This window comes from Meles meles, chromosome 4 (genome assembly GCF_922984935.1).
Source record: "Meles meles chromosome 4, mMelMel3.1 paternal haplotype, whole genome shotgun sequence".
Classification (NCBI taxonomy): Eukaryota; Metazoa; Chordata; class Mammalia; order Carnivora; family Mustelidae; genus Meles; species Meles meles.
Window position 1 is genome coordinate 9,665,001 of NC_060069.1, and position 23,844 is coordinate 9,688,844.

The following is a 23,844-nucleotide window of genomic DNA, read 5'->3' on the forward strand; positions in this document are numbered from 1 at the left end:
TGTAGTACTAAAAAGAGATTGTGAAGGTTATCTTTGTTCCAACGAGGAACTGAACCCCCAGAGAGGCAAAGTGAAGTCCGAGAGGGGGCAGTATCTGAAGGACGGCATCGGAAAGTATAAGACTCTTGAGCATAGTGCTTGAGTGCTCTAAAGGAGTCCGGACTGATTTCTTTGAGAACTGGGCCTGGTCATTGTCGATTAGCAGCATACTGCCGTGACAGAATCAAACATGATGCCACCTCCAGGCCCAGCTGGTAATCAGGCCAGGAGTGTTAACGTAACAGGGGACAAAGCACGTTTTCCTTAGATTCAGTTAAGCAGTGGTGCCTGCTAAGGGTTTCATTGACTCAAGGTCTCTACTATGGACCTGGGGAGACTTGGCACCAGGGGCAAAGGCTAGACTGAATGGCTGACTCCTCGATCCTCAGACCACCGTGTATGCTATGTTTACTCACTAACTTTCCCTTTTAGTCTTAGAGAGTTTCTAATGCAGTATTTGTCACAGAGAGCCAAATAAAATTGTTCAGAGCACAAGCAGTGTGCTCATACTCCGGAGACTTAAATCTTGGCTCTACCACTTACTAACTGAGTGACCTTATTTAAGTTATGTAATCTCTCTGAGGCTTTTCTCTTCTTGACTGTAAAATGGAGATAATTATAGCATTAGCATATAGGGCTGTTAGAAAGATTAAGTGGGAAAATAAACTGAAAGAGTGAAAATGAATTCTGTTAGTAATCAAACTACTAGTGTTTATAATGGAACATCAACACAAGATTTCTAACAGACCATACCCGAGGCCACACCACTGTTACAAAGCGACTAACAGTTCCATCTTCTGAGTTCTGCCTTCATACCAACATTGTCCCGAGTCTCACTTTGTTTTTCTTGCCTCCAGAACAAAATTTTTGAGACACCCAATTGCTGAACTGTCTTGCTTCTTGATAGCGTTCCAAAATAAGTCCCAGCTTCCCTGGTGCCAACTTAAAATCACCTGGCTTAAGTCCCTCCCAACTCATCAAGACGGCATCATGTGTAAGCTTTCTCTTGTTGTCACAAGCTAATTACACTTAACCTTGTATGAGATCCCGTGTGCTCCCAGTGGTCTTTGATGGATTTCCACAACACTGAGCACGTACCATGTACACAAGAAATGCTAGCTATTGGCAGTGATAGGAAAGTCTTTTTTCCTCCAGCTTTTTACGTGTAGCACACCTCAGGTTATGCTTGTTCAAGGAAGAGTATTTTTTTTATTTAACATATAATGTATTATTTGTTTCAGGGGTGCAGGTCTGTGAATCATCAGTCTTACACAATTCACAGCATTCACCATAGCACATACCCTCTGAAATGTCCATCACCTAGCCACACTGTCCCTCCCACCCCCCTCCCCTGCAGCAACCCTCAGTTTGTTTTCTGAGATTAAGAGTCTCTTATGGTTTGTCTCCCTCCCTGGTCCCATCTTGTTTCATTTTTCCCTCCCTTCACCCCATGACCCCCTGCTCTGCCCCTCAGATTCCTCATATCATAGAGATCATATGATAATTGTTTATGTAACTGGGATGCCAGGTAGCCTGCCTAGAATTAAAAGATGTAATTTTTCCTCCAATGCCCAAAATATTATTTGGAAGTGTCCGAGGTAACCACAATAGCAACAGGTTGAATGGAAGAGAGAACAAAGGCAAAGATTTGCAGCCTACTGAATTCCAAGTAGTAAGCAAGAATTGACCATTGCCTGGAGATTTTAAGTCAGGCTAGCCAGATCACTAATAAAAAAGACTGTTGAAATAGCTAAATTCTTAAATTCTTATTTCCAAATTTGTAAACACCCATTAAACAAATAAGAAAATGGACCTTTGGAGAAGTAGAATGATGGCCTAAGGCACACAATTGCTGATTAGTCTGGGTCTGGAACACAGGAAAAGGGTTTACTTGTAAAGAATGTATATTAGCTCCTTCCTGCTGCATTGCAACTCACTCTAAAACTTAGTCAAAATAAGAGTCATCATTTATTCTCTTTGGCAATTTCTCCTGGTCAGGAACCTGTGAACTCCTTGGCTGGGCAGTTCAGGATCAAGGCCTTTCATGAGATGCGATCATCTGAAGGGTTGTCTGGGACGGGAGAATCCACTTCTGGGTGGCTCACTTCTGGCTGGTAAGGAGCCTGCCTACAGGGCTGTTCAAGTGTCTGCAGGACATGTCCACTGTCTTTCCTCATAAGTAGCAATGCTCTGTATGATCCAGCCCCGCAAGCCCCACATCATCACCTTGGCCATATTCTGTAGTTAATAGATGCCCGTCCGGTTTCAGTGCCAGCTCTGTCCACCTGCCAGATGTACTGCTTTGGGCCAGCACCAAACTCCTGAGTTTCTGTTCCCTCATTTATAATATAAAAACAACAATTTCCTTTTGGGGTTGTTTTCAACATAAACCAGTATAACAATATCAAAGTTCGCTTAGTACAATGAGCTGCCCCACAAAGCATATTACTTAGACGTGATTTCGCTTTCTTAAGGAGCCTGTCTCTAGTTCGCCTTATTCTTGCAAAGTTTTAACTCCAAACATTCCTTTTTTTCAACCCCTGGAGAGTCATTCCCTGCCTGTCCTATCCTAACCGGGATCCAAGGTAGGACTATCAGAAGGCGGAACTCTAGTTCCAGGGACGGCTCTGGTGCACGGAATGCATTGGGAAACGGACCGGAAGTGGATCCGCAACTCTCTTCCGATCACTGAGGGCAGCGGTAGGCACCCGGCGGGACGTTCCCGAGAGGCTCATGGCGGGCTGGTAGCTGCAGCGTGGGACGCCTTGAAAGCAGAGCCGCGGGGAGCCGGGAAGAGAAACGGGGCAAGCCCTCCCCGGCCACTCCATGCCTGGTTGGAGGCTGCTGGCTCAGGCCGGCGGCCAGGTGCTGGGCTGCAGCTCGGGCGGCCTGGGTGCTGCCCGGGCCTCGGCAAACAGGTGGGTGGGCTAGAGACAGGGTGTGGGGGGTTAGTCCCTGCAAAGTACAGATCTGGATCAGTGCCGTGGCCCGGTGCGGAGGGGTATGCCCTGGGTGGAGGAGGAAGGGGCTCTGTACCAGACCGCAGGCACAGAGGAGTAAGGAGCGTTACTCCAAGGAAGTGTGCATTAGAGGAGCGAAGGGGTGATTTTTTGGTTTGTTTATAATGTTTACGAGCCAGCGACTAGTGGAGAGTATTACCAACAGCAATAATATTATCTACCAGTTAGTGGGCGTTTTCTGTGTACTGAATGCTTTGTTCGGTATACTAGGCGCCTTAGCTCGTGTAGCCTCACGAGGTAGAATTGCTATTGTTACTCGTTTCGCAGACACTGTCATTATTCCGTACTGTCATGATTGCAGTTTGCAGATAAAACGGAAGCTTGGGGAAGTAACTTGCCAAAGGTCACTCAACTAATTAGTGCAACACTGGGACTCTAACCTGGCGTTAGAGTCTAGCACCTGACGAGGAAAGGTGGATAGGTGACAAGAAGACTTACTTCTTTTCTGAGCCTCCGTGCAAGAATTACACACCTCCTTGCTGATACAAGCTCTTCCTTGGTGTGTTCACGTGCTCAGAGGTCATGTCTTTTATGGATCTTCTGAGCCTAGGCCTGTCCTTGCTGGAAAGAGGTGAGCTTATCAGAGATCAGCATCCCACAGTCTCCCACCTCCACTGGATGTAAACTATTAAAGTACGCATACAGATGGGTCAGTGGCTTCTCCAGTGTCTAGGTAGGACAGCGCTGTTGGAAATTGGTTTATACCAGAGGAGATGAAGACCTTTTACACTAGGGTAGTCATTAACAGTTAAAGTGTAAGCCCCATTATTATCATAAGGAATGTCGGAGGGAAAAAAACTTGCACAGATTCCAAATCCTTTCCTAAGGCCCAGACTACACTTTACAACTCATATGGCTTCCTTTCCCCACATTAAATGGGGGTACTTTTTATATTTTGATTTCTTTTCGAATTTTTATTTTTACAGAACAGACATCTGGCTTTTGGCTAGGAGTCTCCATGGTAAGAGTGGTACTTGGTGGGATGAGCATCTCTCTGAAGAAAATGTCCCATTTGTTAAGCAGTTGGTCTCTGATGAAAATAAAGCCCAGTTAGCAAGTAAACTGTGCCCTTTGAAAGATGAACCATGGCCTCTACATCCCTGGGAACCAGGTAGTTATTTTATTTTTGATGGTTTCTCATATCCTAGTTACTGTGTGGCTGGAGCATTCAAAATCATGGTGACTGCTTGATGAATTTATCATCTCTTGAATTTACTTTTCATGTCTTAAGTGTGTCTGTTTCATTGTGGTTTGGTTTGCAAGGTTATTACTAGCATGCTGGTCTACTATTAGTAAAATGTCTGATGGTAATCAAGACTTCCTGAAGAAGGTGTTTTGTAGGTGAAAGGGAAATCATTCTGCATATGTTTTCTTATTTCCTTCAGAGAAAAAAAATTATATGTGTGTGTGTGTGTATACACGGATATATATATATATACACACATACGTGTGTGTGTGTGTATATATATATGTATAAATAAAATAAATAGGGAAGAAAATCTGGAGGAGTAGGATTTAAACTACACTGGGTCATGCAGATGTTTTCAGTCGGAGTGTTCTAGCACTCTAGATTTGCCAAGCATAACCCTAGAATCAGCTCCTTGTGCATAGTAGAGTCCTAACCCTATCTGTAACCGTACCAAGAATAAGACCTGTCCTGTTGAGAGTGTGGTCTTTGGTTGGGGTTTATTGTGACAGTTGAATTATATAGTAATCAGAAGTTCTAGGGACGCCTGGGTGGCTCAGTTGGTTGAGCATCTGCCTTCAGCTCAGGTCATGATATCTGGGTTCTGGAAACTAGTGCCATATCAGACTCCTTGCTCGGCAGGGAACCTGCTTCTTCCCCTGCCTACCACTCCTGCTGCCTGCCATCCCCCTTCTTGTGCATGCGCACTCTCTCTCTCACACACACACACGCATAAAATCTTTAAAAAATTCTTAGTGGAGCAACTTTACTAACTTAGGCAAGAAATCTACATGGCATGGTGGAGGCTGACATATTTTAGCAACTTGACCACTTGTTTCATCCTTTAACACCAGCTAAGTTCTTAGAATTTGAATAGATGTTTTCTAGTTAATGGGGTTAGATATGAATTGATACTAGAAAAGCAAAGCGTAATGATGGATTTATCATGTCCTCTATGAATACCATTGTTTTATTTTTTTTAAAGATTTTATTTATTTGATATATATAGAGAGATCACAAGTGGGCAGAGAGGCAGGCAGAGAGGGAGGGGGAAGCAGGCTCCCTGCTGAGCAGAGAGCCCGATGTGGGGCTCGATCCCAGGACCCTGAGATCATGACCTGAGCCGAAGGCAGAGGCTTAACCCACTGAGCCACCCAGGCGCCCCTGAATACCATTGTTTTAAAACCAGACTGTCACTTTCCCTATTTTCTTTATTTAGCATAATTCTCCTTTATTTATTCATTATACAGAGATTTATTAAGTAACAGTTTGTTACCCAGCCATGGTTGAAATCTCTTATATTTCTAAGAACAGTAGTGTTTTACTCTTTGAATATGTTAGCATGTTTCTTAACTGTTGCTCATATTGACATCACTGTGTAGGAAATACTATTTACTTCATGTTAATGAGTGTTGAAAAAGTTTGTAATAACGCTAATTTGCTTTTAATTACCAGGTTCCTCTAGAGTAGGCCTTATTGCACTGAAGCTGGGTATGATGCCTTTATGGACCAAAGATGGTCAAAAGCATGTGGTTACATTACTTCAGGTGAGAAAGGAAGAGAGGATGTAACAGATCTGTATGTGTGCCAAGATCTGTTTGTGCAAACCTGAATGGACAGTATTTGTGTCCTGAAACATGTGACTGTGTGATGAAGAATGTCAAGCATAAATACTATTAAAGAACTTTACTTCTGTTTCAGTGAATTTTTGACTCTTGCCTGAGTGATGGTTGTCTTGATACTGTCATAAGTTTAACTACAACCATGAATTAAAAAAAAAGTTTGTAACCTAGCTTTTCACAGGTGTACCAGTTGAATTCATAATTGGAAAAATGTCTCAGTCCCATCTTATTTTCATTCTTTCAACTCAAAATTAAAATTTTGATCTCTTTGCTAACTTAGAATGTAACATTCTTGTCTGGAGAGGCAGTGTTTTGTTCTCTGAGATAAAACAAACTCTAATGGTTAAAAATGTGGTCCCTGAGACCAGAATATCTAACTTTAGATCTTGTTTCTGCCACTTCCTGGCTATGTTCCTTGGAACATTCTGCCTCCTCTGCAAAAGACATAATTGTGTTTGGTAAAAGAAATAGTTATTACCTACCTCAAAGGTTCTTGTGAGGGTTGCACAAGGTAATAAATATCGAGCCCTTAAAACAGTGTTAAATGTGCAGTATACATTGGCTGCTGTTATCTTTATGATTATTATTAGAGAAATTACTGATAGCATTAGGAGGCCATCATTCCCCAAATCAGTTTGGACACCTGAGTTCATCTTTGGGGCCTCATCTTAGACAAGTGATTAGACAGATGTTGGTGATTAAAATGGAGCTCATGCACATAGGCCCAGAGGGCCTACAAGTCTTAGGATGGTTTTATTGACTCTGATCAAAGAGAAGATTATAGTTCCTAAAACTCTAGGGAACTTAGCTTTCAGGAAGGACTGGTGGAATTGTACATTGGTACAACCACTTCAGAAAACAGTTAGCATAATTATGTGGTTAAAGTTGAGATAGGTGAATCTTGTAGTATAGCAATTCCAATCCCGAGTGTTAATAGAAAACTTGAACTTTATTACTTTACAACAATGTTCACAGCAGTATTGTTCTTATACTCCAAAACTAGAAATAACCCAAATGTCCAGTAGCAGAATAGAAGAATAAGTCATGGTATTCATGTAACAGAATGCAGGATAGCAATGAAAATGAACAGAAGAGAGTTACACACAGCATTGTGGATGAAACTAGTAATATAAACAAATGAAAGAAGCAAGACATGGAAAAGTACAACCTGATTCTGTTTTTACAAAGTCTAAGGCAGGTAACAATAAACTACATGCTTTCAAAGGTAGCAACTGTAAGGAAAAGTAAGTAAATGATTACCATGTATCAAGAATAGTATTTATTTCTAGGGCAGTGCTTCTCAAACTTTAGTGAGCCTTAATCACCTAGAAGGGTTATAAAAGAAGGAGATTCTGATTCATTTGGTCTGTGCTGGGGCATGAGGACCAGCATTTTCACCAGGTTCCTAGGTGATGTTGATCCTGCTTGTTTGAGGACCACACTTTGAGAACCACAGCTCTAGGGGTTTAAAAAAAAGAAAAAAAAAAGGTGGAGTGGGAGATTAGTAGGAAGAGACACACAGAGGCTTTGTAGATTCTACTTCTTGACATGCGTGGCGGTAAATCGTATTTTCTCCATAAATACTCATTGTATTGTGTATTAAAGTTTTAGGCACTTTTCTGTATGTGTTGTCTGTATGCTCTTGATTTTTTTTTTCTAAAGTTATTTCTGTATTTTAAGATTGTGCTTGATGTTAGAGGAATGATGGATAAATTAATGTTAGGGAATCTCTAATTGTTCTATGGCTTTTAGTGTGGCTGGTATGATAGGCTAAAATGTATGTTAGCACATACTTAGTTTTGTTTTGTTTTTTATATTTGTTTCCTTAGGTACAGGACTGTCACGTTCTAAAATACACGCCAAAGGAAAACCATAATGGAAAACGGGCAGCCCTGACTGTAGGAGGAAAAACTGTATCACGTTTCCATGTAAGGATATGTTTTCATTCTTTAGAAGAGTACATTTCATTAGTTTCAGATCTGAATTCTTTAAGTTTTGAGGCGATTCCATAGTCAAATTTGTGTTTATACATGAAGTAAATTGTGGGTTTGAGGGCAGGCATGCTAGTGAAGCCTTTGAGCCCAGGATTCTGAGAGAATTTGAGTTTGTTCCAGTACCTCTCCTCAGTATTCGAAACAAGTAACTACCCTCTGAGCTGAAGTTTTTGCCCATCTGTTCAGTGGAGATAAAAATGCTACTTACTTAAGAGGTTTGTTAACAGGATTAATGAGATTTCTCATATGTGCTTAGCGTGTCACAGATACTCAATAGATAGTAGCTATTTTGTCATTCTTGTTTAATTTCTCATTTTTTTCTAAGTTGTCTGAATACCTGACACAGCAGCATGTGGGGACTAATTTGTCTACACTAGAAGGAACTTTTTGTGTGCATTTTTTAATCTGAAATTGTCACCATCAATATGAGAATACAGTACAATGTATCATATAATCAAGAAGTTTTTATTTTCACTATTGTGTATATTTCTCTAAGTATCTTTCATCATCAAAAGTTGTAATTTTCTTAAAACACACATGGAAAACTAAAAGGTAGAGTCTATTCAGATTTCACATAAACTAAAAACCCCACAACTTTATACCAATTCAAATACTTTCGCAAACACTGTATTTCCTAAGAAGATGCAAAACATAGTCCTTTCTTGTCGCGTCCATGAGAACGAATGAACTGTATTCATCATCTTAACAAGAACTTTAACAGCACTGGCATCACATACAAACAGCATTGTTTTGAGTCTGTAAGCTTCCAGAACCATCCCATGATGTATACTCCCAGGCATGATTCTCTGCAATGTGAAGATAATCGATGACATTTCCGATGTGGGTAGTAATGGTGATGTGACAGTCCTAAGATCTGAAAAAATTTTTAAGTCCCTAGAGCACACAGGAAGCACCGAGTTTAGACCCTCCCTAAAGGAACTTTCAGTACTTGGGATAGAGCTATATTAAAACCTACATCAGGTTTTTTTAGAAATAAAAGCATTTTTCCCCCAAGCAGAATACTAGAATGCTAAATATATAACTTATATTTGAGAAATCTGTGCAGTTAGTATCCTCTGTTGAATGACTAAAAGCAGAGAATTTCTAGAAATGGTGATGGTTTTCCCTAATAAGTAATGAAACATCCTCAAGTCTATTAAAACATTGTGCTTATACCTAAGATAAACATTTTTTCCACTGTAAATTGTTTATGGAATGAACATGTGTAGTAAATAGGATATAACCCATACTATACAACTGTCAAAACTAGCCAGTATTGGACAGCCAAACTCCTATTTGGTTGTCATAGTTAACTTTGTTGAGCACTTATTACACGTGGATACATAACCATTAAGCCTGTTATTTAATTTTCTTAGCATCTGAGGCTAAAGAGGTTAAGGAACTCCTCAGGGCCACCCACTGGTAAAAGGTAGGATGACAGTCAGACTTCAGATCTTACTTTAATTGTATCTTAACATTCACCCTCTGGGTGCTCATAGGCTAATGGGAAAGATGGACAAATAAATCCGCCATCCCTGTATAGGATTACACATGCAGGAAGCATGGAATAGGGGACCGCCAGTTCTGCTTGGGAAAATCCCAGAAGGTTTCACAGAGCAGAGACCAGAAAAGAAAAAGCATGTCAGCAGGAATACCTGTTTTAACATATCAGGCACATTTCAAAAATCTTATTTCATCCTGGCAACAAACCTCTTAGGTAAGTAGTATTTTTATCCCCGTTTTGCAGATGGGCAAATGCTGCAGCTTGGAGTTATTAGTTTCAGGTAGATTCTGCAGAGACACATGGAAGAAAGTATGTGTGCTTGGAAAGAGAAGTGTGGTATATGAACTCTTAAGTGTGTGTGTGCAGGCCAGTGGGGGCAGATGGTAAAGGTGCAAAGATGCACCTGTCAGGGTAGAGTGCTGAAGAGTTTAGACTTCATCATGTAGACTCCCAGGAGCTTTCTGAATTCTTCAGTGGGGCAGTGATACTGTCAAATCATAGTCTTAGTTAATTAAATTAGAGGAATCTGAATGCAGGGAGAACATTTAGGAAGTTGTTTTAAGCACTGGGGAGAGCTGATAAAAGGCTTTTGACCCAAGGTAGTTGAATTGTGCTTGGAGAGGGCAGGGAATTGTACAAGGCTGGCTGAGTATGTGGTAAGGGAACACAGGCTTAGAGCAATTCCTGAGTACCTAGTTCAGTGCAGATTCTGTAACCTGGAATGGTGACAGGGAAAGGGAAGTATTGGAAGAGGAAAGAAGTGTGTGAAGTGTTTATTGAAAATTCAGGAGTTGTCCTATAAATAGTGGGATATACTGATCAGTGAGTTCAAGGTGGTTAAAATTGTTGGAGTCCTAACTTATTTGTGGAGCATAACAAATAACATGGAGGACATGGGGAGATGGAGAGGAGAGGGAGTTGAGGGAAACTGGAAGGGGAGATGAACCATGAGAGACTATGGACTCTGAAAAACAACCAGAGGGTTATGAAGGGGCGGCGGGGGGGTGGGGGGGTTGGGAGGTTGAGGGACCAGGTGGTGGGTAATGGGGAGGGCACGTACTGCATGGAGCACTGGGTGTGATGCCAAAACAATGAACACTGTTATGCTGTAAATAAACAAATAAAAATAAATAAATTAAAAAAAAAATTGTTGGAGTCCTATAGTTTGATAGGACTAGAGGCCATTGAGGCCTGTCTCCTAAGTGTTAGAGAAGTTAACTACTTTGGCGTATTATGGTATTGTATAGTTTGTATATATTTTAGTCTGTGATTAATTCTTGACAGTTATTGGCTAATAATTTTGGCGTTTAAATAGTTTCACAGTAATGAAAAGCACAGTGAGGTATTTATGAAAACTTTTAAAAATGTCAGATTTTTTCAGATGTTTGAATTTTTCAATATGTAAATACATGCTAATCTTCATGTAAATAATTCTTTGCCTTGATAGATGCCTGTTTTCTCATTAATTGTACTTCTGTGTTTTTGTTAATGTTTTAGCACCACCATCTATTTTCATTACCAATTTTATAAATTCATGACTTTGTTGCCTTGATATTTGTGAATCAAACATGATGTTGGGCTAATCCATTCTGCTCCAACAGATCTGTAATTATTATTTCCAGAACTATGAGATAGTGGAAAAACAAGTGGATGTGGGGTCAGAAGAGCTGAGTTCTAATTCTGACTTCTCCCATTAGCTCCCTTCATTCCACTTATTTTGAATATCTATTTTCTTACACAAGAAAACAGGGAATTGGCCTTGAAGGTTGCTAAATCCCTATAGTTCTAAAAGTCTCCATTGGTTCTCTAATGTCTTAGTTCTCAAGAGAAAACAAAAGCGCCCCCCACCAAACGTATTTGGCAGCTCAATTTATTCTATTTTACTTAGTGAGGAAGATGTACTACAGATTTTATTAATACTAATAATTAAAATATTTTAGAAATGGGGAGCCTGGGTGGCTCAGTTGTTTAAGCATCTGCCTTTGGCTCAGGTCATGATCCCAGGGTTGTTGGTTTGGTTTTTTTTTTCTTTTTTTTAAGATTTTATTTATTTGACACAGTGAGAGCGACAGAGGGAGCACAAGCTTGTAGAGTGGGAGAGGGAGAAGCAGGCTTCCTGCCAAGCAGGGAGCCTGATGCATGGCTCAGTCCCGGGACCCTGGAATCATGACCTGAGCCAAAAGGCAGACACTTAACGTCTGAGCCACCCAGGCACCCCTGATCCCAGAGTTCTGAGATGTAGCCCTGAGCCTGGCTCCTTGCATAGTGGTGAGCCTGCTTCTCTTGTGTGCTCGTCGTCTCTCTCTCTCTCTGTCAAATAAATGTTTAAAAAAAATTGCAGAAATGATAGTACTTTCATACCTGAGACTGTGGTCTACATATGTTAAGCTTTATTCTCTAGTGAATATACCGCACAGCAAGGTGATTTGGATGCTTGATTATGTTGTGGTGGATTTCCAGCCACTTACCTTACACAGATTTTTAATTTAGTTCTCTTGTATGGAAAGTGCTATAAGGGTCTTTCTTGTTTTCCAAGGTAAACATTTTCTGGGGGCACCTGGATGGCACAGTTGGTTAAGCAGCTGACTCTTGGTTCCAGCTTAGGTCATGATCTCAGGGTTGTGGGACCAAGCCCCCCATCGGGCTCTGCACTCCATGCAGAGTCTGCTTAAGATTCTCCCTGCCCCTCTCCCCTGCTCATGCATGCTTTCTTTCTCTTTCTAAAATAAATCTTAAAGAAAAAAAAAGGAAAAAAGAAGATAATAAATTTTCTAGGTCCAGAGGACATGTATTAACAATATTAAGAAAAAGATTGGTCTTTGAATGACCTTTCTTCAAATAAGATGTGAAAATGAAGTTTTAGAATTCTTCGTAAGAATTTTGGTTCAGAAAGGAAAAAGATTTTCAAAACTAAAAATAGGCAAACTTTCTATTGTATAGTGTAACCCTCAGAGAAACTGCAAGTAAATTGGTTATAGAAGGTTTTAAAAACAGAGACCTATGAATATAAAATATCAAATAGTTAAGTATTCTAAAACGAATTGACTGCATCAATTTTATTTATAATAGGGGTAGAACTATTTTGTTTTGTGTCTTTTACTCTGTAAAGAATTTAGGCCTCCAAGAAATTAGACTGTTTTGCTTTTGCTATTTTTGTAACTTATTATAAATAAAAACACAGGAAGTGAAGTAGCCTTAAAAGTTGATTAAATCAATTCATCTTCGGAGCGGAGAAGCATTTTCATTGTGAGAAGGATAAGTGCAGAGAACGCTAAGGAGGGAGAAGAAAAACGCAGCCTCGTAGACGGGATTACCCGAGTGTGACCCTGCCGTCAGTCTTTTGGCTTCTGAAAGCTACAGAAAACCGCGGTTACGCTGCTGCCGCTCTCAACTCAGCTTGAGCTTCTGGATTTTCTCACAACTGATACCTAATTAGTTTTATGATATTTTGATTTTTAAAAGAAAATATTATTTAATTTTAATGAAATTGGGATATAATCACGAAGTATGTATTACCTTTTATGTCTCAGTCTGTAGTTACTTAGGTCAAGATGTTTATCTTACCTGTTTTGTGTTTCTGAAAAAGTAGAAGTTTTTTTCTTAGAAGCTTCCTCACATACTTAGAAACTGATGTGAATAAAAGAATATGTTTTTAAAATCATCAGGTAGAATATGTGAATGTCAAGAATAAATTTAAACTCTGTTCTACAATATAATGAATTTAAATCTGATACATCAGGAAAATAATTGCAATTTGCAGTTGCAAACGTAATCTCATTTTTAAATGAGAATTTATGTGTTTGCTTTGATATGGAGGAAGTGTGCATGATTGGAGTTAAAAAGTAGGGACGTAGAGACGCCTGGGTGGCTCAGTCAGTCAAGCTTCTGCCTTCACCTCAGGTCACGATCCCCGGGTCCTGGGACCAAGTCCTGTGTTGGGCTCCTTGCTTAGTGGGGTCTGCTTCTCCCTCTCCCGCTCTCTCTCACTCTGCTTGTGCTCTCTCTCTCTCTCCTCTGACAAATAAAATCTTTAAGAAAGAAAAAAGAAAAGAAAAGTAGGGGCCTTAATAAGGGTGGTGTTGAATACCAGTGTTAGATTTCAGCATGTGGGAGGCAAAAGTATAGGGAATGACTGGGATGAACTTATGTCATCACTCTTGGAGGAAAGGTGGAAAGGATAGCTTCTTGAGGGAACACTGTGAGGTACAGAACAACCTTTCATGGGCATCCAGAGCAGGGCTTCTCAGGGTCTGCTGTATGGTTCCACTGGAGGTCCCCAAGGACTTCCCAGGGCTTGTGGGTTGATCCACAGATTAACATTACAGGCCAGTGCCACCCAATTTCGTGTCTACCAAACGCAGCCTTCTCAGTAGGTTACAAAGTGGCACCAACAGCTTACATTTTAAACTGAGATCATCAAGTAACTGAAGATCTGCATACTCATATATTCTGTAATTAAGACGGGCTGTGCAGGTACTCCATTGGATTGGGGACAGTGATGCTCGGTTTTCAGTACCTCGTTGGCTTCGTCTTGAGTTGTTTCGGGTCTTTTCGTTGCTGCGGTTCTTGCTTTTTGACTACAAATTACTCTTGGTTTGGTTTCATAGTTTGTTTCTTGAAGATTTGTTCATGTTCAGAATAAGTCATGATCTTTATGTAAGGCCTACAGTTTTTAATAGCTAGACTTGAAGATCACATTGTAAACACAGTGATGTTGTGTGCCAAGAACTGATGCAGCAGCAAGAGTGGAAAGGTGTGACTTGGTGGGGCAAATCAGAACCTCTCACGCTGATGGATGTCTGTCCTCCATCTTTGGTGTCTTCACCATTCATTTAGCTCACTTCTGCAGTATATGACTTACAACTGTGCTTAGCTCTAAAGTTACACACATAGGTGAATAAAACAGCTCGCCAACCAGGTGCCCCAGCAGGCAGGCAAATAGTCATGTAAGTTGATAAGTGTAAGGTAATGTGGACAATATTTGAGATATAAGCAAGGGCTAAAGATCGCATAGACCAAGGAGTAGTCTGCTCTGGCAAGGCTGCCCACGCAGGAATCGGGACAGGAAATATTACTGAAGCTGAGACTAGACATATATTTAACAAATTTTTAATGAGCTTTGGAGGTACAGGGTTGAAGAATTACCGCCAAGAGAATGGCATAGGCAGGCATAGGTAAGCATACATAGAGTACTGTGGTTCCTTGGGGACCTGCAGGTGTTTCTTTTGTGATGAGAGGGGAAGTTGAAGGGGAAAGAGCATCAGGAAGATAGATACACCTGGTTAGTTATAGTCCCAGGAAAGAGGCACTCTTCACATCAGGAAATAGAAAGTGGTACAACTTTTTTGTCAAGTCTTCTAGCAGTCTGTATCAAGAGTCTTAACTAAGAAAACGAAAAAGCCCCAGGACATTATTTTAAGGAAACAAGATATTCATAAAGATTTCTATTCAAAGATATTTTTTATTCAAGGATGTTTACAGTACAGAAAAAAGGGCATGGTGGAGGGGAAAAACAGGTGGCAGGACCTACCAGGAGCTGGGGATGTAGCAGCAACTAAAGTTTCTGTTCTCAAGAAGCTTACATTTTGGGGAGATTGGGGATGATACAGGGAGGCTGTGGCTTAGAAGATACACAAAAAATGTGTATCATATCATGACAGATAGAAGTGCTTTGTAGACTAAGGCTGAGGGGTTTGCAAGTGACAAAGTGGTGCTATTTTAGGTAGAATAATCAGGAAAGGTAAGTTAATGTCTAGATAGAGGCCTGAGTAAAGTGTGGGAGCAAGTCCCGCAGAAATCTGAAAAGCATTCCAGGCAGGGGATATAGTATGTGCAAAGGATCCAAGGTTATTGTCTAATGTGTTCTTGGAATGTGAGGAATGCATTGTACCTGAAGCAGGGTGAGCCAGGAAGAGAGTAGTAGATGAGGTCAGATTGTATAGAACCTTGTAAACCATGTTAAGGATTTAGGATTGATTCTGCCTGAGATGGTCGCTATTGTGGAGACATGATTTAGCTTGCGTTTCAAAAAGATCATGCCAGCCTGTGACTGGAGAATAGACCATGGTGTCAGCAGTGTGGAAATTTGGGAACCAATTAGGAGGCTATTAATATAATCCAGGCAAAAGACGGTGGTTTGAGGTGCAGGTGAAAAGTAATTGATGTGGGCTTTATTTTTAATAGAATCTGTTAGGAACTGCTGGTATGTGAGACATGGGATATGACAAAGAAAAAATTCGAAGGTATCCACAAGATTTTGGGTCCAAGCAGCTGAGTTATGGAGTTGCTATTTATTGAAGTTTGGAAAACCAGAGGAAAGCAGGTTTCTTGGAGGGGAAGTTGAGTTCAATTTTAGACATATCCAACTTGAGTTGCTGTATGATACCAAAGTGAAATACTGAGTTAGCGGTTGTACGAATGAATTTGTAGTTCAGAGTAGAATTTGCGATTGAAGTTAGAAATGTGGTATTACTAGTGTATGAAAGAAATGAGGGAGTGCAAGTCTCAAGGAGTGAGTGGTCACCTGTGCCAGACTTTGCTGGCAGAGCCAGTGAGATAAGTATTGACCAATGTATTTGACCACGTAGAGATGGTTGGTGACCTTGATAAGCACTTTGCATTGAGTGTTCAGGGACTGCGCCTGATTGAAGTGGGCTTGAGAGAATGGGAAGATAGAAAGTAGATTGAGCAGAAGTTTTTCAAGGAGCATTGTCTTAAGGGGGAATGGAAAGGAAACTGTGTAGTCAAGGGTAAGTTTTGTTTTATTGTGAGTTATTGTGACATCTTTGGATAGGATAGTTCCAATAGAAAGGGGGAAATTGGTGATTCAGAAGGCAGTGGGAACAGTTTCAAGAGTAAAGCCGTTGAGCAGGTAAGAGAGGGGTGGGATGATTCCGCAGTGAGGGATCTGACTTCTAATAAGAGCATGGACAGTTCACTTGTCATAGTGATTTCCAGCCCCAGTTTCACATCAGAGTCACAGGGAGTGCTTAAAAAGCACTGACACCTGGACGACACCTTAGATCAGTGAAACGACAGTCTCCAAACAGAAGGGCCTTGACATTGGCATTGGCTAAAATTGCCCCATGGCATCTGGTGCAGTCTAGCTTGGGGTGTGGGCGTGGCAGGTAAGTGCTTGTGCAGGCTGTTTGATTGGGTGATAAGACCTTGGGGAAACGCTCCAGTTTTTCTGTTGTTTGTTTGTTTGTTTGTTTTTGTTTTTTTTTTTAGTGAAATCTCAAGCAACATGGTCAGCTCAAAGAGGGGAGAAGGAGGGAAACATACTGGAGACTTTAAAAGGGGTTGTGAAAAGGAAGGAGCTTTGGAGAGTGTGAGAGGGATTTAAGTAGGGAAAGGTAGGTTGGCCAGACCACATTTGGGACTCACTTTGAAGTTTGTGGTCATACATTTGAATGTGACTAGTCTGTTTTCTTCCAGCTGCTTGGAAGCAGGTGCAGGGTGGACAGAGTGGAATTTCCCCAGATTGGGGTTCTTGATACTTTCAGCCTCCAGTCAGAATTCAGATATGAGCACAATGCTGTTTCTTTTCCTCCGGATAAAGGTCTTTCACCATGTAATGTGTATGAGCTACGCCATGCATCTGGTTGGATCCTGGATGTATTGGATTATAGAGAAAAATCTCACCTCCCTTAAATAGAATGTGGTGGGTTTTGTTCATTAGGGGAACAGAATGCTCTTAATGATTTGTTCTCTGGGTTATTAATGCCTTGGTTTATATCTCCTTGCACAGAACTCCACCTTCAGTATCATGGGTTACTTATGTGTGATGCTTTTCCTCTAGAAATCTACATCTGTATTGGAATTTTACCAAGAACTTGGATTGCCGCCAAAACAGAAAGTTAAAATCTTTCGTGTAACAGATAATGCTGTGATTAAGCCAGGTAATCTGAGGCTGGGGAAGGGAGGGAGGCAAAAATACCCAAGTATGTGATTTGTTTAATGTTAGGCCTTTCAGTAAAGTTGAATCCACAATGCAAAGTCCTAAACGTTTATTTTTAAATACAAAGTGGTATCTGATTTAATCACTAGGGACAAACAAGTCTTTTTCCTTTTTTGACTGGAAAGAACTGTAGAGAACTCTTTGTTTTCATTAAAGAGGGAGGAGCGCTTTTGTTTTCCGTGTACAGAGAATTTCACATTTGGAAAAGCCACTCCAGATAAATACACTAACTTTAATTTTTTTTAACTTTTTTATTTTTCAAAATATACTAGCCTTTAAAATGTGAAGTTCACTCTGTGTAGGCTGTCATTCTAATAAGTGAAGATTAGCTAGATTCTCACTGAGATAGAATTTTCATGGAACAGCAAAGCGACTAACCATAGCACCTTGATGTAAAGATTCTAAAAAATTCTGAAGTATTTTACCTACTCTGAAATGTCAGAAAGCACGATTGGCAGCATGGTTTTATCAGTTTATGTAGTTAACAGCATTTTGACATCTTTGAACTTAAGAAAAGCTTTCTGATCTCTTCAACTTGAGTTCTAACAGATAGTAGAAGGGTGTTACAAGATTCAGTATTTTAATATCTGAACTTAATTTCACAAAGTAAATTATAATTACAATAAGCCTTATTAAGGTGTGACGGAGGATCAGCCTTGATATAAGCTAGAATTAAAAGTATTTTTTGAAGTGCAGGTTTTGTCGTTTGAAGCTAAAGTGAATGGAATTAAGGTAACAAGTGTAAAAATTAAGTCCCTATTAACTTTTGTTGTAGCTCAGACCATATGGAATTGTTTTTGTGGATGAAAAGTGGTCAGGTATCAGCAGTTAAAAGTCATTCAGCCTCCTAGAAATTCAGTCAGTTTTAATCTCCCCTATTTTTTCTTAATTCAGGGTTTTTCTTTGCCCGTACAAATCTAGGTTAGGTCCTACATTAAAGGATACTACCTTCTGAAATCCCGTAGTACCTTATTCCCTGTTGTAAAACAAGCCATAATTAGCATGCAGTTGCATTCTCTACTACATTGACTATGGCTTTTTTTTTTTTTTTTTTTAAGAAAAAGTCTCTTACTTGATGATATTAATGTTGATTCTTCACCTAGATAATAAATTCTTGAGGTTAGGAGCCATGTCTTACCTTTTATAATTCTAACAGTACATATGGCAAGTGCCCTAGAAATATTTGCAGATTAATTGTCAAATAATTCTCATAGTGTTAATTCCAAATTGATACAAACAATGTTGTAAAGGGCTTTCACTAAAAAATTCTTCTAAGTAACATTTTTTCTGGTGCATTTTAACTAAAATTCTGTTTACATACAACTAGTTTTGGAAATGTTAATATATAAAACTAGGGGTATCAATAATGACAGTTTTTCAGAATTCGAAATTATCTGGGCATGTGCTGAAATAACTATATTTTATTGGTACAGTGACTAATCTGCCAAAAATCTGATACATAGGGGCTTTATGTGGATATCACACATACGGTAATTACTGCCTAATGTACGGTGGACCTGGGTTCATACAATTCCTAATTTTTGGTAACTTATCTCTAATGGTTAAAAAAGATCTGATCCAGCCACAGCATTTTTGAGTCATTCTTTTGTTTTTATTTTGTTATACAAAAAAGGAAAGGTATCTTAAATGTCAGTGTATTATTATTCACCAAAATAACAAAGAATCATCAAACTTGTGTATTTACCATAAGAACATTGTGTTTGTCATGTGAATTGCCTATTTCAGCCGGTACCACATTGGCCTCTGTGCAGGCACAAACCCATCAGCCATCTATGGTCTGTTAGCCTGACTCTCGCATCATGTGCCTCATCCTGGGACATATTGTTCTCTACCCCATGTATAGTCAATTAAGGCACCTTTGATGAACAGTTTTATTATTTTATTGTTGATGTTTCTAATAATTATAATTGTGAAGAGAATCTTCTACTTTTTTTTGAAATCTTTTAGTCTTTCTAGATGTAGTTTATGTTTAGTGAAGTGTTCCCCGGCTGACAAATTTCATATTGATTGTTTTCTTTTCATAAAGGCACCCCTCTTTATGCTGCTCATTTTCGCCCAGGACAGTATGTGGATGTCACAGCCAAAACGTAGGTCCACGTAACAGGTTCTTTTCCTTTTGTTTTCCTTATATATTAAAACATAACAGAGTAAGTGAAAGTATAGTCTTCAAGTCTGTAACTAAAGATTAAGTAGCCATTATTCTCATTTGTAATTCTATAATGTTACTGACTCTACTAGATTTTAAAGTGCACTGAATTAGTTGTATGTAAAACATCAAGTTACAGGTTTGAAACTGAGATGCATGCTTCTTGAAATGGGACTATAAGAAAGGTCACATTACTCAGGTTCTTTGTGGGTTGGGCCCACTTCCATTTTTAAGACCAAAGGCTATGTACGGTTTGATGGTGAAATAAAAATGAACAATGCTGTGGGGTTCTTTTGAGATTGTGTGATCTATAAATGCTGGTTCTTTCCAACTCTAGGAAACAGTTAAATTAGAAACATTTTATACTGTTTGTGATGGTTGTTTTTAAGGTCCCCCTAGGATAACTATAAAACATTTTGTTAACTGTGTTAAGAGCCTATGAGAAGCAGGAAGAAGTAGGGTTACACCTTAAGCCTCTGGTAGCACGGTGTTTTGTCTCAGTACTAGACAAGTGAGACAGTGAGACTTCATAAAAACGAAATATTTTTTATCCAGAAACAAGGGTTTAATTGGGGAGAAATCAACACAGTTGTCACACAGATAAAAGTGCTGACTTTGAGTCATATTCAGACCGGGAGAAGAAGCAGTTTTTCAAAATTCGGTTAAGGTTGCTTCACTATAGAATGAAGTAACTGAGCCCTTACATTTGTTTATGTAGCAGTTGCTCAGTATATTTTAGTGGAATCTGCATGACTAGGCTAAACTAAACTCTAAATATCAGCTATCGGCTGTTCCTATTTCTTGTTCGGGCAACACAGATGATAATTTTACTTCTCTTGTGTGACTTGATTTCCTCCTTTTTTGTCATTCGACAAGGTCTGTTGCCTGTGTAATTCTGACAGTGGCCCACATGTGCTCTGGGATAGTCTTACAATCACAGTAACTGAGCCAAAGAGCTTTTATCCAAGGAAACCAGAGCCAGCATTCATATCCTTAATGGAGTCAGTTAGCTGTACTTTATTTCCACACCATTATTGCCTATTTTCCAGTATGAGCCATTGCAAACAGCCCTTACCTTTGATTAGCTGTTTAGAAATGGAGTCAGAGAGATTAACAGTACAGTGTGTCTTCCTTTGAGAGAGATTATGGACTTCTCCTCCCTCCCCTTTTTTTTTCTGCTTCCTGATTGTTGCAGACTCATTCCTACTGACTGGGGCCTCTAAAATCACTTGGTCACTTTCCTTGTTCTGCCTTCCCTTTGCAAGAACTAGAGTATTAGAGCTGGAAAGCTTTGGTTTGGTTAGTTGGGGAGTTGTGTATGTGTTGTGAATCAGATGATTTTACTTTATAATTTCTGGATTGATTATTATATATAGTAAAGTACCTCAGTAATTCCATTAATTACAGAGTTAATCATGTGTGACTTCCATTACATAGTTTACAGATTATATGAACTATTCCGAGAATTCCTGCAAAGTCAGAGACCTTTGTTAGCGGATGCTTTGTGGTGGGATTTGCGACCAGCTTGAATTAGAGCCAAGCGTTTCAGATGCCTGTGTTCAGTAGATGTTTCATTTCAGACACTACTATTGGGTTTCTGGCTTCTTAAAAACTTCAGCATTCTTCTTGAGAGTTTAAAGTGAAAAGGGAAGTATTTTTAGTTTTGTTTTAAGATCATGTACCTAGAAGCCAAGTCTGTAAAGCCTGGTGCCAGCCTCTTGACTAGGTAGCTGATAAGAGCTGGAAGAATAACTCCTGGAATTTAAAGAAGTTGCCATTCAATTCTGGAGAAGGGAGGACCTTCATCTGAGAAGGTCTCACTGTTGTGTGGGCTGCAATACAGTGTTCTGTTTGACTTCCACCGTGTGAAGTCAGGGGAGAGAGTTGATCCACACATGGCTGCGCTTTACTCTGGTGGGCGTGCCTTTATGTGTTATTTCCTGAGGTCAGATGACTTTGATTTTTTAAAAGATGAATGTTTCCAGTGACTCTTGTAGCTGACATGGTGTTATGGCCTCAAGATGCCCATGTTTGTAAATATGTAGGAGTCTTTGTCCTTCTCGTGAGGATCTGTTTTGAATTCCTTCCCAGGGCAGCATTGGATCTTCAGTTCCATCCAGTCCTAGTTGCTGCTGCCTCTTCTCTTTGCCACTGACAGGTTGTGGGGAATATACACATGCACCTGCTTGCTTTTCTTTTTTTCTTTTTCAATTGTCTCCTTTCGATGCTTCCCATTTTAGAGAGTTAAACTACTTCACAGCCAGTGAGAATGTTCTTTTCCTTATTGACTGTAAATGGAACCATCATCTTTTGGGAATAGACTCCCAAGTACTCACTCTCTGTCCCATACGGTGCCTCACTTACAGCCAATAATTTACTACTTTGTCCTCCGTTTCCAGCCCCTGTTTCAAATATTTTGAAATGTCTGAGTCCCATCTTCTTGATTATTAATCCTGCTAGAAAAAGTTGTGCAGTGAAATGGATAGGTCAGATGATGAGGACATGGATTTACAGGCAGGAGCAGTGGTTGTCACACTTGAATAGCTTTCTGAACCACCCCCCCCCCCCACCACACACACAGCCACACATGCACACACGTGTGCACACACACACGGATTTTTTTTCTCCCCCAGTAGATCGGGGCAATACCTGATAATTTGTATTTCTAACAAGTGCCTAGGTGATGCGGATGCTACTAGTCCACTGACCACACTTTGAGAACCACTGGCCTGGTCAAGGGCTCACCAGTGGAACCGCCTTTCCTTCCTACTGCTTTACCCAGCTTAGAATCCTAATCCCTTCCTTTCCCTAAACCTGTACTCAAATTATTACATTGAAACATCTGTTTTAAAGCAAGTAAATTTAATCAGCCCAGTTTCAAATAACAGTGTCAGTAGAAGTAGGCCTATTTAGTACTCACATTTTAGTTAGCATAAAACTGAAAATTGGTCTCTTTAGTAATCAGTTGGCTTCATCATCATCTTTCCATTAGAAAAGAAAAATCTCAAATCTCTAATTGAAAATCCTCATTTTTCCTCATACTGTAATAATTATATTTATTAAATCTACACTTATATTTTGGGTATTTCAAGTTTTTTTTTTTTACCTTATACCTTCAATTTTAATTGCTTGACTTAACATATTTTTGAAATAAGTAAGAAAATTTAAAACAAAATACTGTATAATTTAAGAAAATAAAGTCTTAGTAGAATATCTGCTTTGAGGGTAAAATTACCTGCATTTTTTTAAAGTCACCAGTGACCAACAGTAGCAGCTTCTTGAGGTCTTCCCTAAAATTTTTAAATGTTTCTCTGTTATTAATTGCATTGGGAAATCTGCTTGCATTGAAAGATACATTGTATTTACCTGTTCCACATTGGTTATAATTCATTATGCAAATAAGTATTTACTAGTGTTTCTTTGGAATGTGAGGCAAATACATATTTACCAGAGTTCATTTTAATTTTTACTTTTATTTTATCTTTAAAGAATTTATTTATTTGTTTGACAGAGATCACAAGTAGGCAGAGAGGCAGGTGGGGGGGCGGGGCGGGGAGCAGGCTCCCTGCTGAGCAGAGAGCCTGATGAGGGGTTCCATCCAAAGACCCTGAGATCATGACCTGAGCCGAAGGCAGAGGCTTAACCCACTGAGCCACCCAGGTGCCCCTAATTTTTACTTTTATTTTGGAAACAGTTTTTCGTGCAGAGGGTTTGAGAATCTAAACTCAATTTAGATTAATGGGGAAAATGTTTACGTCTAATATATAAAACCATTCTAGCAGAATAACTTTTTAGTTACATTATGCTGTTAACAGTTAATAAAGCCCTATCTTCGAAATACCACAATTTCGTGTAATTCATTCTAAATACGATTTTAAGACTATTGTGTGTCATGATGTGTCCCTCACACCCTGCCCTGGTACCTTTTTAAAGTTTCTGTTCTTGTTCTGTAATGGCAATTACATTCCAGCGTAACTTCTAATAGATGATGGGTCAGGGTCTTTCTCCCTTTCTTTCACTCTTAGTTTTGAGGAAGAAATAGGTATGGATAATATGTAAATAGTGTGTGAAATGGGGTGTGACTGTTGATTCTGTCCTCAACATAGCCCATTGTTTTGTGGTGAATCTTAATGGTGCTTTTTGTAGGTTTTCTTAAAGAAGGAAAGAAGTCAGGAAAGACTGAAAGAAAGAATAAACAAAAAACAGTAAAAATGCTCTCTGCTTTACTAGGGGGAAACAGTTAGGTCCTTATCTGAAAGGACTTGAAGGACACCGATGGTGGTGATATCTCCGTAACAGTGGGCATGTGTGGTGCACTTTCCTGCCAGGTGTTTTATTAAGCTTCGAGTAGT

General features: G+C 39.7%; 1 protein-coding gene across 1 annotated transcript in view; it reads left to right on the forward strand.

Moving 5' to 3' along the window:
- Window positions 1-2,713: 2,713 nt before the first annotated feature.
- Window positions 2,714-23,844, forward strand: part of MRPL3 (mitochondrial ribosomal protein L3) — a 44,839-nt gene continuing 23,708 nt past the window's right edge. The window contains exons 1-6 of the mRNA XM_046003819.1: window positions 2,714-2,957; window positions 3,986-4,170; window positions 5,701-5,792; window positions 7,697-7,795; window positions 17,167-17,266; window positions 19,373-19,433. Of these exons, the coding sequence (XP_045859775.1) occupies window positions 2,866-2,957; window positions 3,986-4,170; window positions 5,701-5,792; window positions 7,697-7,795; window positions 17,167-17,266; window positions 19,373-19,433 (629 nt within the window). The 5' untranslated portion in view covers window positions 2,714-2,865. The remainder of the gene's footprint in view (window positions 2,958-3,985; window positions 4,171-5,700; window positions 5,793-7,696; window positions 7,796-17,166; window positions 17,267-19,372; window positions 19,434-23,844) is intronic.